Raw genomic sequence first — 16,174 nt, 5'->3', positions numbered from 1 at the left:
AGCTCCTGAGCTCAAGCAGTCCTCCCGCCTCGGCTTCCCAGTGTGCTAGGATTACAGGCGTGAGCCCCCGTGTCCGGCCTGGAGCCCATAGATCTGTCTCCCTGCTTCCTGGTTGCCTCCCTCAGCTCCAGTCCGTTTTCTACACAGCAGCAAAAGTGAACTCAAAACATATCAGATCATATTACTTCTCATCTTAAAACCCTTCAGTATAAAAGAACTCCTTACTGTGGCCTGCAGAGCCTTGCATGCAGGGGGTTCCTGATGCCTTCAGGAAATGGAAAACCCAGGGTCGTGCCAGCAGGGCAGAGGCCAGTCTGGAGTGCTAGGGCCCGGGGCTAACTGCAGCGGTGCACATCCCAATTCAGGAGCTTCGAAACAGAACATACACGGTCAGCTCGGCCTTTCAAGGCCAGGGCCCAATTCCTTAATGTTTGTTATTCACTCTCCCACTTGCTATTTTTCAGACAAAATGGTCTTTCGTTTCCTCAAACACATCAAGCTTTTTTTCTTGTCAGGTCTTCGTGCAGGCCATACCCACTGCCTGGAATCTCTTCACATGCTAGCCCCAGCCCTCCTTGCCACACATTCTCCTTCCCTTCTCTGTTCTTTTGTTTTTTTGTAAGAATATAGTGTCACTGAGTGCAAGGACCTCATTCATCTTACCTTTCCATGTCCAGCATTTAGCACAGCCGCTGAGACTGTTCAATGGGAAAATGATGTGTCTTGCCACTTGTAGTACAGCATCAGTCATTTTAAGGTGTGTTCAAAGATGAGTCAGGAGAGTAAATGACAAGAAAACAAATGATCATTGCTATGTGTTTTTATGGGACTTCACACCCATTTTGGTTACAGATCTCTTTACCTGTGCTGTGTAGTCACAAGGGGGTAGGGTATCAGATAGAAGTATAAATATCCTGATAGAAAAAGATATTGCATTCTTTTTTTTCTTTTTTTGAGACAGAGTCTCACTCTTGCCCGGGCTAGAGTGAGTGCCGTGGCGTCAGCCTAGCTCACAGCAACCTCAAACTCCTGGGCTCAAGCAGTCCTCCTGCCTCAGCCTCCCGAGTAGCTGGGACTACAGGCATGCACCACCATGCCCGGCTAATTTTTTCTATATATTTTTAGTTGTCCGATTAATTTCTTTCCATTTTTAGTAGAGACGGGGTCTCACTCTTGCTCAGGCTGGTCTCGAACTCCTGAGCTCAAACAATCCGCCCACCTCGGCCTCCCAGAGAGCTAGGATTACAGGCGTGAGCCACCCGCCCGGCCATTGCATTCTTTTCATTGCATATACATTATCTTGTGGGCATAGCGGTTTCCTGGACACTTGGATACACCGCTTTGCCACTCACAGTGTTCCCTACCACGGTTTGCTTCTGCTTTTGTTTTTGAGACAGAGTCTTGCCCCAGCTAGAGTGCAGTGGGTTCATCACAGCTCACTGCAATCTCAAACTCCTGGGCTCAAGAGATCCTGCGTCAGCCTCCTGAGTAGCTGGGACTGTAGGTACACCACCTCACCTGACTAATTTTTCTACTTTTAGTAGAGATGGGGTCTTGCTCTTGGTCAGGCTGGTCTTGAACACCTAATCTTAAGCAGTCCTCCTCCTTGGCCTCCCAGAGAGCTAGGATTAGGGGCATGAGCCACCACATCTGGCCCCAACCACATTTTTTCTTTTTTTAAAGTCAGAATTCCTTTTTTTATTTTTTTAGGAGACAGGGTCTTGCACACTCCCCCAGCTGGAGTACAGTGGCGTGATCATAGTCTGCCATGACCCTGAACTCCTTGGTTTTAGCAGTCCTCCCATCTCAGCCTCTTAAGTAGGTAGGACTTTAGGTGCATATTACCACACCTGGCCGAGGGTTTGGTTTTGTTTTTTTTGGTAGAAATGGGGTCTCGCTATGTTGCTCAGGCTGGTCTCGAACTCTTGGGCTCAAGAGATCCTCCTAAGGATTACAGGAGTGTACACTCACGCCCAGCTATCACAATTCTTGTTCCTCCCTTGTATTCCTCATTCATTCCCAAACCGTGAATCTCCCCAACAAAAAGTTCGCTGTACTTGTTCTCAGTTTAGGCCAAAAATACAAGTGTTTTAATGATTTGGAAATAATTGTGTACTCATTCTCGTCACTTATTGATAGTTATGATCCTCATAGCCTTCTTGAAATGACATCCAATATGATCCTTTGCAGATATTCTTCAAATGATATGTTAGAATCTTACTGTATAAGAGTTAAAAGCAACTGAAGTCTGTAAGAGAGCACAGAGCTCTGTTTTCCTTGCACCTTCACATAATCTGCAGAACACTTTTTGGAGCCCATAGATCTATTTTTTATTTGTTATTTTTTGAGACAGAGTCTCACTCTCTTGCCTGGGCCAGAGTGCCATGGCGTTAGCCTAGCTCATAGCAACCTCGAACTCCTGGGCTCAAGCGATCCTCCTGCCTCAGCCTCCCAAGTAGCCAGGACTACAGGCACGCGCCACCATGCCTGGCTAATTTTTTCTATTTTTAGTTGTTTGGCTCATTTCTTTCTATTTTTAGTAGAGATGGGGTTTGGCTCTTACTCAGGCTGGTTTTGAGCTCCTGAGCTCAAGCAGTCCTCCCGCCTCGGCTTCCCAGTGTGCTAGGATTACAGGCGTGAGCCCCCGTGTCCGGCCTGGAGCCCATAGATCTAATGGAAAGTTTTCTTATTATATTTGAGAAACTATAAGAAGTAAATTTGATACCATATTTTGTTCACATTTCACTATCATTTTTTTCTTTTTAGGTGCTATTTCAAGTGGTTTCAGGCTGGAAGAGTCTCCATTTGTTCCCTATGACTTTATGAACAGCAGTACTTCACCAGCCAGTCCTCCAGGTTCAATAGGAGATGGCTGGCCACGTGCCAAATCGCCTAATGGCTCTAGCAGTGTTAATTGGCCACCAGGTAAAATGCTAATACCTTCTTTCCTGAGACTGTGTTTCTGTTAAGGTTTTGTTGCATCTGGACTTACTAATAATTTAGCCCAATTCTGTGTGATTGGACTGATCAGTGCTGATAAGAAGGAATGCAGAAATGATGAAGAAAAAGTTTATAAGTATAAAGTCTTGGACAAATGAGTGTGCCTGCCTGTTCCTAGTGCTCCAGGCAGCAAAGGTGGAATGAGTCCCATTAACCAGCATAAAGAACTGTACAAAAGACCTTAATTCATTGTTTCTCTCCAGTTGTGTCAGGGGATTGACTTGACGGTAGTTTCATTTGCAGTGAGGAATCACGAAAAATGCATCTGTGGTGTACTTTGTCCTACTTGAGTTGCATTGACTTTGTAATTTGTCATAAAGCACTTTCAAGTGTTACTGTTTAAAAATGTATAAATCTAGAGAAATGATTTCAGTTGTTAACTTGCAAGTCATTCGTAAAGAACAGCTTATGTTGTACAAATTGTATTACTGAACCAGCCTCTTAAGGTTATTAGTAGTAAAATTGGAGAATATTTGAGAGTTGCATAAAATTTAGGAATAAATGATATTTAATAGTGGATTTTAAATGATGATGAAACATTGAACTAATTTTGAACTTCCATTTCCAGAATTTCGCCCTGGTGAACCATGGAAAGGTTATCCAAACATTGACCCCGAAACTGACCCTTACGTCACTCCTGGCAGTGTCATAAACAATCTTTCAATTAATACTGTGCGGGAAGTTGACCACCTCAGGGACAGGAACAGTGGTACGTAAGTGGGGCTTAAGTTAATTTTTGAGTGATGCTCAACAACCAAGTTTAAGAATGGCACAAAGTGGGTATGAAGCTCTCAGCGGCCAAAGTCACTCCAGCACCTCACAGCACCTGACAACCAATGGACTCATGAAAGTGAAGATAATTCTCAGTGTTCCCATAAGTGACTCTTTAATTTGCCCACTTTAAAAATGATGAGGATATGTTATCACTTGATATAGTAAACGCATATATTAATTTAATAAGTTAACACAAAGGACCAATGAATATTTGCTTTCCAGTAATTGTATTAACAACTTAATGAACAAACATACTGAAGATTGCTATCTACTTTATACCGAGTTATGAGATTATGGTTATTTAAATATGGGTGTTTCTCATAAAGGATGTGACCATAATATTATATTTTTTTACACTCTGAATATTGAAGGACTTTGGTGGAGCAAATTATCCCCTTTTTCTCTCAGAGAGTAAAAATAAGACCAATTTATGGATCCCTGCAGTCCAGATGGGTTATCAAATAAAACCATCCTATTACCTATCACCATGGTTACTTTTCACCTCTAGGCATTTACATGTATTCCATCCATGATTTTCTAGAAGAAAGGTAAATGAGAGGAATTTTTGAAACATTGAGAAGTGTTTTGTTTCTGTAAAATGTATCCTCTCAGTTTAATATATAATTTTCTAAGGTAACAAGTTTTTGCTCTATCACAGTGGTAAGAAAAGAATCCTCATCATTCTAAAAGGGCTGAATTTAGCAGATAACCATATAGAAGTAGTTAAAGCTAGTACTTCACAGGAGAATAAAAGGCCAAGCATAAAACTTCACAGCATGGCAGTTAATAAATAGAAGGATCTGATGGCCTACAGAAAGGTTCTGAAAGTCAGGAGAGGAGTTTAGATTTGGTATCAAAGGAAATACACTATTGAATGTTTTGAGAAGACTCATTCTTTATGGTGGGGTGATGTGACAGTGGGGAGCAGATGGGATTGGGAGACCAGTTGGGGATCTGGCATAGTGATCCAGATGGTGGTCAGGTCTAGGGCTCATTTAGAGTAGCTGATCAAGAGGGTTTTTAAAAATGGGAAGAAACACTAGGTTTTGGAATCTTGAGTGTGCGGTATGATGGAGAAGGCTAAAGGCCTGGCTTATTGCCAGTGACAGGGTACCTTGGGCACTGGCTAGCCTGTAAAAGTTCAGAGACGGGAGTTAGGAGCAGCAAGACTTGAACCTCCTTTTAGAGCCCAGTCGTGGGAAGTAGAGCTGGGCGTTGTCTTTGTTGCTGTACCCTACTGTTAGAGCGTATCCTCCCTACAGTTTTGAGAAAATGGGGTAGAAAGGAAAATACCTTTGCTAAGCCAAGGTAAAAACAACTAGCAAACTCTCAGCATACTCTTGAAGGCAAGAAGGAAGATACAGTCTCAGGCACCATCTGTTATCCCAAGTATACCTGTTTTCTTTCTCGTGGCATGCAGTTACGCTTCAATTTCTCTGAACGGTTTTGTCTGTTCTTAAACTCCATGTCTCTTGCCCTGGTGGCTGACTCATTGGACTCTTCCCCCATGTAGGGTCATCCTCATCCTTGAACACCACGCTGCCTTCAACTAGTGCCTGGTCATCCATTCGTGCCTCCAACTACAACGTTCCCCTCAGCAGTACAGCACAAAGCACTTCAGGTGGGCCTCGTCCTGTGCACACCAGGGCCGGCTCGGAAGAGGAGGGTGTCGGCACAGCGTGGGGCTGTGGCAGCTGTTTTTAATGCCCTCTTCTTTTTATCCAGAATCTTCAGGGAGTCAGGAGACTGTATTCGTGAGCCTAGGGAAATATTTTTAACATCATTTATTCCTCTAAAATTTATTGTACCCAGCAGTCATTTACTAAAATAATTAATTTTCACTAAACAGCTCTCACTCATCTGAGAGCTACCTCGGCTCTGTAATTAAATGTAATTTAAGCCAAAGTGGTTCTCAAACTATCTGCAGTGAAGGATCTTTTTTTTTTTAAATTTCCAATCCTTTGTATAATACAGTAAACATGAATTTTGAATTATTAGAAAAATGGTTATACACTTAAGAGTTATGACAATGTCGAAGTTTACAAATGTTCACTCTGAATTTCTGTACTCATTCTGTCGCAGGCTAGTAATAAAACTGTGTTGTGGCCAGTCTTCGACCACATTTTGAGTAGCACTGACTTAGAGAACATGCACTTTGTAAGTCAGGTAGAAAAGAGAATAAACAGTGATGGGAGATAGGAAATTTTCCATCCTTTTCTGTTCCTCTTTTTTAGCATTATTTTTGATGTAGTTTATTGTGTGCCTGATCCCTGCACACCCCCTTGTGCCCCCATGGCTATGAGGCAGTGTGTATCAGGAATTGAGCTGGCTTTCTTTTTCTTTTTCTTCTTCTCTGCCCTCAGCAGAATGTGTGTCAGGGTTAGGGATGCGCTTGAGCAGCCCAGCGCTCGGCACAGAGCGGCAGGCACCCAGTGAATGTATCTGTCCTGGCGACTCCCCGAGTGGGGGCTACTTTTGTAATCCATTTCTCCATGAGTAACCAGCAGAGTTCTAAAATTTATTTAATGGCCTATATGTCTCGAGTGACTCAGTTACGATTATTTAGTTCACAGTTGCTATTTTTGAACAATTCTAACCATTTTCTGTCTTGATGTCAATTAAAGTGCAGTTTTATATACTAGCCTAAAGAATCTCATAGGTCTTAAAACTATTAATAACAGATAAATGGTCTGAGTGTTTTGAGGAGTGGGAGCAGTTTCCTTTGGGTTTTTTGAGTTTCTGTCTTGGCAGTTTAGTTTGGGAGTTTTTAATAGAATTTCATTTTTTTTGATTTGTTTTTTTGTGGGAGAATGGGTGTTATTTGAATTTTCTCTTTTCTTAAACATTATTCCACCCCTCTCCACTTTTTTCCCTCCCTTTGAGTAGCCAGAAATAGTGATTCCAAATTGACATGGTCTCCTGGTTCAGTTACAAACACCTCTCTGGCTCATGAGCTGTGGAAGGTCCCTTTGCCACCTAAAAACATCACTGCTCCGTCCCGCCCACCTCCGGGACTGACTGGTCAGAAGCCACCCTTGTCTACGTGGGATAATTCTCCCCTTCGTGTAGGTGGAGGATGGGGAAATTCTGACGCCAGATATACCCCAGGTAAGATGAAATATATAAGTTAGTTTCATGTGGTTTATTTGCTAAATGCTAACCAGTACCAACAGTCTAGTTTAACAGAGACTTAAACAGTAAACTATTGTTACCCTCTGTAAGGTGGAATGAGAACTTAAATAAATATACGATCACTAGTGCATTGCCACCTTCTGCAATTTCCATGTCTTTGAGAGTCTCATCCCATTTTACCTGAGAATATTTACCCAAAGATACACAACAGTCAGTGGTAAAGTTAATGAATGGGCAGCACTTTTCTTTCAGAAGTTCCCCAAGAGTGCATCTTAAACCCTGTGGTATCTTCCTGCTCATGGCAGGCTTGCAGAGTAACACCGTGTCACACAGGGCAGAAGCCGTTACGTGACGAGGCTGGGGAAGGTGGGAGTAGCCCATCTGGGCCTCGTAGAAGGGGACCTGTTTGGATGAGAGCTTGGCTTATACTTGGGATGACCATACAACTTACTATTTAAACAGGGACATTTGGGAGTGAAAGAGGGTGCTATTAACTATCATAGAGCCAACAAGGCATAAACCAGACTGTCCCAGGAAAACTGGTTCTCCTGCTTTTGCTCATTCTTTAAATGACTGGCATTGGATGTGTATTGGCATTATGTCCCTGCCTGCACCCCCAGGCCATAGACATACACACACGGCCACTTGTACTCAGAGTGGTCCAGCGGTTCTCCCAGTAAGTATGGTCTTAAAGACCCTCTGCTCTGCCCAGAAACTGTACCAAACTTTCTCATCTTCAAGCTGAAAATGAGTAATAAAAGTTCATTAGTATTTTCTGATCTAATGTATTGTTTCCAATCTTTAGAGAGGTAATTGGCTACAAAAAACTTGCAGCGTTTCCTTTGAGGGGAAAGTTTTAATTACATGAAATAAATAACCTGGGTCCGTTCTAAGCTACTAAATGCAGATTAATGTAATTGGTGTGTTGTAAGCCACACCAGTGGGTGGGTGCCAGCTAAGTGGCTGGTGACACACAGTGAAGGGAGCTAATAAAAGGACCAAGGAGCCCACCCTAAGGAGGATTGGTGGAGTTGAGTGGGATCAGGAAGCCAAGCAAAGCAGAGGAAATTGCCTGTGCCAAGGCCGAGACCTGAGACAGTACAAAGGTTCCGTTTTGAGTTATTAGAGGAAGGGGCTGGGGGAAGGTTCAGTGAGAAGTGAATTAGGCATGAACTATGTCATGGAACAGTCCAAGCCACGCTGAAGTGTTTGTGAGGCACCTTTAGTTGGAGATGGAGATGGGGCGGGCCTGGATCGTGATTAAAAGCTCTGCTCCTAGGGGAAGAGGATGCCATGGAGGCCGAGCAGGGGGGCCAGTTGGGGGGCTCCCACACAGGGACGTCTAGATGATTACAAGCTCTTAAATCCCCTTAAAGCTTCACATCCTGAGGAGTGTAACATGTAGGTCATCAAACCTCAGATGAGGCCTTCCCCACGTGGTGCCATTTGGAGATAATTTTAGCTTTGTAAATGAAAAGATCCCAAAGGGATGTGCCCTTTTTTCCTTGCTACCCTACCATGTGGTGAGCTGGGAGCAGTTCTGAGCTCACTGTCCCCAGAGGCAGAGCTCCCTGCCCTAGGAGTTAACACTTGGCCGTGGCTGTAGTGAGCTCAAATTCTGGGCCTAGGGAGAAAGTATCCCATGTAAAAGTGCAAGGATGAGAAGGAATCCACGAGGCCAGGTGATCTACTGAGTAACTGTAATTTGGGGTATGTTTGTCCTAAACAGTCTTTCAGGCTGCAGTCTTGGAAAACTGACTTGTCCTTTTTTTTTCCTTATTTAGGTTCCAGCTGGGGTGAGAGCAGCTCAGGGAGAATAACAAATTGGCTTGTTCTAAAAAACCTTACACCTCAGGTAAGGATACCAGACATCCTGGTTTATATGGATATGCCAAAGAGCATGGGAACGAAGGTTTCAGGTCTGAGTTTGAGAGAAGAGCTACTAAGTGATAGTCAAGGCCATGCAGAGGAAATGGCAGAGGACTGGCCTTGAGATGCTGCCTCAGGCAGGCTGTGGTCTGATCCCGTGGCTCTCACACTGATGTGCATGGGAGCAGACAAAAATACAGACTCCCAGGTCTCACCCCTGAGATTCTGATTCGGTAGGTCTGGGCCAGGATCTGGGCATCTGCATTTTTGTGAGGGCCTTCAGATGAATGTGATGCAGTCCTTGTCCTGCACTTTGAGGAACCCAGGTCTGCCCTTTAAGGTTAGGACATTTCTCAGCCCCTGGACTACTCCCTCCTCTGGAGGCTGGATGTTAAGAGCCCACCTCCCTCCCCTCCCCCCAGGGAGCAGTGCCTTGGTGGATCCTGTCCTCAGGGCAGGAAGAGAGAAGACATGAAGCCACAGCAGGGGCAATGGCTAACTAAGGAATTGGGGATCTGGGGAGTGTCCAGGAGTCTAGAGGCCACAGAGGTATGGCTCTGGGACCAGTGGAGGTGGGGAGGGGGGCACTGTACCCCATCATAGCAGCAAGTACCAGTGAAGAGTGGTACCCAGGAGCAAAGAACCTTGGGGAAGAGAGAAGGACCAGAGCTGCAGCCTGGGACAGCCTCCCTGGGTGGGCCCTCATCATGACACATCTAATTTGTGGTCCCCACCCTGTCTCCTAGATCGATGGCTCAACTCTGCGTACTCTGTGCATGCAGCATGGCCCACTGATAACATTCCACCTGAACCTCCCACATGGAAATGCTTTGGTCCGTTACAGTTCAAAAGAAGAGGTAGTGAAGGCACAAAAGTCTCTGCACATGTAAGTTGGCCATTCAGCTCCTAATTGGGAGAGCGTGGCGGAAGGAGTGTGTGAGAAAGCACAGCATGGCTCCGAGCAGCGACGGGTCCCGCGGGAGGTGCCTCCTGACAGCTGCAGCCTCACTGTACCCTGGGTTCCAAGATCGGTACTCCTTGGGGAACAATCAGACTTGACCGAAAGGGCCCTGGAAAATCCCTCATGTAGGAGACAGACAGACATGATCTTGGCACACCACAGTGGTGCTCCCAGGGCAGGCTCACTCTGGGCGAGGCATCAGGCGCTGGGAGGGCTGCGGGCGCGCTCGTTACGTGGTGGGTTCTCTCCCTCTCTCCAGCTTTTCTAGCAGAGACAAGTTTCACCCTCACTTTTTTGAGTTCATGAAGCCCCTCTCACATGTCAAGTGCTCACAAGCCTGCTGTGCCTCTCTCCTCTAGGTGTGTACTGGGGAACACTACTATTCTTGCTGAGTTTGCCAGTGAAGAGGAGATCAGTCGTTTCTTTGCACAAAGTCAGTCTCTGACCCCTTCTCCTGGCTGGCAGTCTCTTGGGTCCAGCCAGAGCCGGCTGGGCTCCCTCGACTGCTCCCACTCATTCTCCAGCCGGACCGATCTCAATCACTGGAATGGTGCTGGGCTGTCGGGAACTAACTGTGGAGACCTTCACGGCACTTCACTCTGGGGGACCCCACATTATTCCACAAGCCTGTGGGGTCCTCCAAGCAGCAGCGACCCCCGAGGAATTAGCAGCCCATCCCCCATTAATGCTTTTCTTTCTGTTGACCACCTGGGTGGGGGTGGAGAGTCCATGTAACAGTGTAGATGGAGACTCACAAACTGTGACCTCAGACGCGAAAGAAAGGAGCACTAAGTTGGGCTCGCCGCCTGCAGCCAGGGGCCACCTGTGGGAACAGCTATTCTCTGCACATTTTCCACTTTGTTTTCCCCAAAACATATCAGTTTGAATACTTGAATCATGCAGGCCAATATTATAATGTGAAAAGGTATCTATCTATTTACACTCCCAAATAGCGCCATACATGCTAAACCGTATAGAATGAGCTCACTTGTGTATATTCATCATGTTTAGCCTTTGGATTCTTCCTTTTCTTTTCTTTTCTTCCTTTTTTTTCCCTGATACCTCCCCCCCCTTTTCTTTTGCAAACCATTTTTTGGGCTGATAATGTATGAGCTTTTACCTTTGCACTGAATGATGTTCTCTCCGTCTAATCGGCAATATGGGGGGGCAGCTGTTCCAGTGTAAATGTTTACTCAAGGATGTTCTTAAAAGGTGTGCGCTCTCTACTATGCCTTGATGTTGCCTACCTTATTGTGGTATCGTGGAGTTTAAAAGATCAAGTTATGATACTGACTTTAGGATTATTAATGAAAGTATTGCACCAGTTTTTTCATGTTGTAAAACTAAAGAATTTCGCTCTGCAGTTTGAAAAACTGTGGCCACAGCTGTGACTTGCAGCCCACCTGCCACCCAGGACGGGCCCTGCACTTTGAATAGGCTTTCCATTTTGTTTTGAAGGTTCCCACAGTGAACCTTCTTGTTTACAGATTTTTTTGTTTGTTTTTTGAGAAAAAATGTTTACTCTTCCATCATTTAAAAAAAATTTAAAAGACAAAAAAAAGGAGGATGATTTAAAAGATGCTTTCTATCTCTGGGAAAAAAGGAGCAGCATTTGGCCATGTTCTTTTGTTTTTCTATTCCTGTCCTAAATCAAAGAGCATGGTTCTCAGGAAAACCAGTTCCCCAGTAAAAAAAAAAACTCCTTGTAGTTTCTTATAGGAAAAAAGAAAAACCCCAACTTTTAGCACTGATACTACGTATTGCTCTGTTAAAGAATTTTCTCTGCCAAAAAAAAAAAGAAAAAACAAAAAAACGCTTAAAGCTGGAGTTTGACATTCTGCTTTCAGATGCTGTCTTTTTATTAGTGAGTGATGATGGTTTGCTAATAATCAATAGGTAATAATTTTTTGTAATCCCATCAAGTGGCTCTATATGTTTCTGCTCTCTTGTGACTGTGTTAATGTTTAACTGTTGTACCTTAAAGCCGAAATCAGTAACTATGCATACTGTAACCAAGGTATTGGGCTTACAGAGTTGTTTGTTGTATAAAGAAAATTTTAAATGTTGTTGCAAACTAACGAGTTACACCATTTTTAAATTTCTTTCCTCCCCCCTTTTTTGCCCACAAATGGTATTATAATGCTTGCTTAGTCAAAGAAGAGAGACTAAACAAGGGTAAAAATTTTAACAGTACAGAATTTGCCATCATTTCATTGCCTTGATTCTAACTGTTTGTGTCCTAAGATGCAAAAGAAGTCAGTGGCTTTTAACTGTTTACAAATAGAATGTGATTGTAAAATGTACAGTTTGGTTGTGTTTGAATTATGAAATTTCTTCAGATATAATAAACCATGACTTTTTGGCTGCTCAACATTAATTGTCTCTTTTTTGTGAATTTATTTGTAGGCTCTTTTTTATAATGAAAGTTTCAAAGTTGCTATGTATGAGGGTTCTCATAGAGCAACCAATTAAAAATCTAAGCAAATATTTGAACATTTTATCTGAACTTCTCCACAATTTCACCCTGAAATAATGTGAGAACAATGGGAAACTGTAGCTTGCTCCTTCCTACCCTCTTTGAGCATCTTTGGGATCTTGTTGCTCAAAACTCTTCTGTGACTTCATCTTCCCCACCATTTGTGCCCATCTCAAGCCTCAGCAAGAGACCATTTGGAACATGAAGCTTAATGACTTGACAGTGTACTAGTGTTAAACTCTCATACCTCTGTTACAAAACGAGAAATGCCGCAGCCTGGACTGGCCTTTTCTTCCCCCTCACAGCCCTCGCTCCTCGCTGCAGGAGCCGGGGCAGAACCTGTGTATGTACTTCAGTGTATGACTTCAAATCATGCTCCAACTTGCCAGGTGTAAGCTAATGTTGTTGAACACCTTAATATAAGCAAATGTTGTTCAATGCGTTCAGTGTATATTGACTTCCATACTGGTTTTTCCAAAAACCAAAGGTAGCTTTGAAAAACCACGTCTGGAAATGTTTGGAACGTTAAGCTGATTGACCTTTTGGGGCTTTGAGTAGTATATAATTGACTTCATAACTGCGTTAATTGTATTGTTAAAGTGTTTGGGATTTTTTTGCGCTTGTTATGTGGAAATAAAGTGTTTGATTTAAAAATTGTTAAAGTGGTTTTGATTTTTGCCTAGTCCTTCACTAACACAGCTCTATTCTCTAAGCACCTGTAACCCAGACCTGCAGCTGACCGTGCTATGGCCCTGGCTTAACCTCAAGTCACTCACAGCCTAGGAGAACCGCTGTAAACCTTCTAACGGTCACTCGAGGCATTTTCAGATACACCTCCCAGCTCTGCTCCCCTCCCGCAGTGGGCCTGCTGGGACCCTCCTCACCCTCAGTGACCCGAGGACAGCTTACGCTGCACTTCGCTCTCCCATCAAGAGTAGGCACCTCTTGCTTGCTGCAGAAATGGGATCCCATCTGTCATCACTGTCCGGGCCACTGTGCTAGGCCAGTATGTGCCTAGCAAGCTCCTACTCATCCTTGTAATCGTCCTTGTCACACATAGAGTAGTTGCTGAATAAATAGCTGGAAGGAATAATAGCTGTGACCTGTTGATATTTGAGGACACAGACTGGTAGTGTCACTGTTAGGTTGTGCAGGTGGATGAACCAGGGATGTGTCAAGGTTGACAGGTCAAATTCAGGTTAGATAGTGTAAATATAGGGATCAAGAGGGAGGGGGTGTGTTTGCATCAGGACTGAGGGGCGGCCGATGCAGGTGGCACTGGGGAGCTGGCATAAACATTTGGCAAAGGCATCGTTTCTGTGCCTTGGGGCTTCACTGGGTTTTCCCTCTTCTCCAAAGTTCCTTTGGTTTCAGATACGAGAAGTGGGGTCTCTGAACAAGACCCAGAACTGGAGCCCAGATGTAATTTGAGAGCCCCTTGCAGAGACCAGCAGCCTTTGGCCCTGGTGGAACTTTCCCTGAGGAAGCATTTGCAAGGGCCGGGGTTGGGGAGAGTAACAGGAATGGGGGTGCGTTCAGGGTTCTCTCTGCCTGTCAAGTACGCTGTACACATTTTCTCACTTCAATTTCAGGGCATCCAGCCGGGCCCTAGAAACAAAACCACAGTGCCTTTGAAACTGCCGAGGGTTTCTCAAATTATAATCCCAAAGTTTAAGTAGAGGATGGAGGATGTGGGTCCCTTTGGGGTTGAAGGGTGGAGTTTTAAGCTGGAATTTTAGGTTAAAACTGCATACAGATTTGCATTCTGCTCTGTCATAGCTTTTCATCTAAAATTATTGTTTTAAATACTTAAATTGCTTTTCTTCAAAAAGTCTGTAATGCCTCAGAAAGATGAGCCACCCCATGGCAGGGTGCAGTCAAGACCCACGAACCCCTTTAAGAAACAGCTGAAGAGCTTCATCCAGAGCTGCTGTGACTGTGACAAATGATGGGGGGGGCAGGAAGTCACTGAGTCACTGAGCTCTGGTGAAGGGGCCAGAGCGTGACGTCCCCAGGGCCCTGCCCAAGCCCAGGGAGACGAGGATACCCCCTGTCCTGGCTGTTCGGATATTGCCATTTCCCTAAACCACCTGGGTCTTACTCAGTTTCATAGTTTGTTAAAGTCAATTTCTTGATTTAATTTCTTTTTTTTTTTCTTTTTGCCCGGGCTAGAGTGAGTGCCGTGGCGTCAGCCTAGCTCACAGCAACCTCAGACTCCTGGGCTCAAGCGATCCTCCTGCCTCAGCCTCCCGAGTAGCTGGGACTACAGGCATGCGCCACCATGCCAGGCTAATTTTTTCTATATATTTTTAGTTGTCCAATTTATTTCTTTCTAATTTTAGTAGAGACGGGGTCTTGCTCTTGCTCAGGCTGGTCTCGAACTCCTGCGCTCAAACAATCCGCCCTCCTCGGCCTCCCAGAGAGCTAGGATTACAGGCGTGAGCCACCGCGCCCGGCCTTGATTTAATTTCTTTACAAAGGTAAGTCGATGTCATTGCCTCATACTGTCAATGTCATTTGCCATAAAAGAGCTATAAAAGAAACTCACAAAACCAAAAAAAAAACATATATTCAATTCTGGGAAAAGACAGCTTGTCAAAGGGGGAGAGTAGAAGTGTTCAAGAGAGGCTAAAGGCATCCTGTCGCCGCGCAGACTTCCTGCCTGTGTGGTCAGATGTGCTGCAGAGGGAAAGCTCTGCGTCTGTGACTCTGCCTTATCGAGCCATCTCCCGTGCAGAGCCCAGGGGTGCAGGGCCCACTCTAGAAATTGCTCCTCTGGGAGGTCCGTGGTGTGTGCAGGGCATTGAGGTCGGTTCCCAAACGTGTTGCACTCGGTCCTGCTTTAAGGCTTTGGCGCCATGTTCCATGGGAAGCACCCCTCTAACTGGGACCCCCCCATCTCCACAGAGAAGTGAGAGACAGGGTAGGGAGTGGCTTCAGTGTTCCCTGAAGGTGACCGTGGGCACACAGGCAATCCCTGGTCACTCCTGTGCTCAGAACGCACTGAGACGACCCTGAGCATTGGAATAAAATACTTCCTTCTTAGAAGGCGGCATCTGAGCAGACACAGGAAAGAGCAGTCGGGCAAAGGCCGTAGAGGATCAGGACGTGGGAACAGAGTCGGCAAAGGGGCAATGAAAGGTGACTGCCAAAGAAGGCCGGGGGCAGGGCACGAAGGCCTTGCTCAGGCCCGGCTGCCTGTTAGAACCACCTGGGGGCTTTACAAAGTCCAGGCAGTCTAACTGGGCACCCGCATGTTTTAAAACCTTTACATTTTTTTTTTTTTTTTGAGACAAGAGTCTCACTTTTCCCCGGGCTAGAGTGAGTGCCGTGGCGTCAGCCTAGCTCACAGCAACCTTAAACTCCTGGGTTCAAGTGATCCTTCTGCCTCAGCCTCCCGAGTAGTTTGGACTACAGGTGTGGACCACCACACCCGGCTAATTTTTAAATTTTTTTAGACATGGGGTCTCGCTATGTTGCCCAGGCCGATCTCAAACTCCTGGGCTTAAGTGATCTCCTGCCTTGGCCTCCCAAAGTTCTGGGATTACTGGTGTGAGCCACTATGCCCTGCCATATGGTAGATATTAATATTTTTAATGCTGCTATTGGACAAATGCTAGGGCTCCTGATAGGTTTCTAAAAAGTAACTGAGGTAAAACAAATACCGTGATTGGTTTAGGGAAATTTTTTTTTTTTTTGCTGTTTTATGAATGCCTGCTTATATGAATATTAGCAAAAAAATGTGAATTGACAACAAAAAGTAAAAAAATGAAAGTCAAAGTCAATAAGTGATCCCCAAGGCCCCTTAAGAGGGGTGCTGTGGTGTGATTTGCTGGGGACAGTCGTGACCTCTGGCTGCCAGAGATGCGGGATGGACACTTCTTCCCCCCAAGTTCTGGTGCGGCTGGAACCCAAGCCCTCCGCTATCATTGGCATTTTCTGGAGTCACTGTTTTCTTTTGG

At 45.0% G+C, this 16,174-nt stretch overlaps 1 protein-coding gene across 1 annotated transcript in view; it reads left to right on the top strand.

Moving 5' to 3' along the window:
- Nucleotides 1-12,868, top strand: part of TNRC6A (trinucleotide repeat containing 6A) — a 52,339-nt gene extending 39,471 nt beyond the window's left edge. Inside the window, exons 13-19 of the mRNA XM_012644933.1 lie at nucleotides 2,767-2,925; nucleotides 3,569-3,709; nucleotides 5,288-5,395; nucleotides 6,661-6,882; nucleotides 8,691-8,761; nucleotides 9,522-9,661; nucleotides 10,096-12,868. Coding sequence (XP_012500387.1) covers nucleotides 2,767-2,925; nucleotides 3,569-3,709; nucleotides 5,288-5,395; nucleotides 6,661-6,882; nucleotides 8,691-8,761; nucleotides 9,522-9,661; nucleotides 10,096-10,471 — 1,217 coding nt within the window. The 3' untranslated portion in view covers nucleotides 10,472-12,868. The remainder of the gene's footprint in view (nucleotides 1-2,766; nucleotides 2,926-3,568; nucleotides 3,710-5,287; nucleotides 5,396-6,660; nucleotides 6,883-8,690; nucleotides 8,762-9,521; nucleotides 9,662-10,095) is intronic.
- The last annotated feature ends 3,306 nt before the right edge of the window (nucleotides 12,869-16,174 follow it).

This window comes from Propithecus coquereli, unplaced genomic scaffold (assembly GCF_000956105.1).
Source record: "Propithecus coquereli isolate 6110/MARCELLA unplaced genomic scaffold, Pcoq_1.0 Scaffold223, whole genome shotgun sequence".
Classification (NCBI taxonomy): Eukaryota; Metazoa; Chordata; class Mammalia; order Primates; family Indriidae; genus Propithecus; species Propithecus coquereli.
Note: the sequence above shows the minus strand (reverse complement) of the source record. Positions and strands in the feature narration are given on the sequence as shown.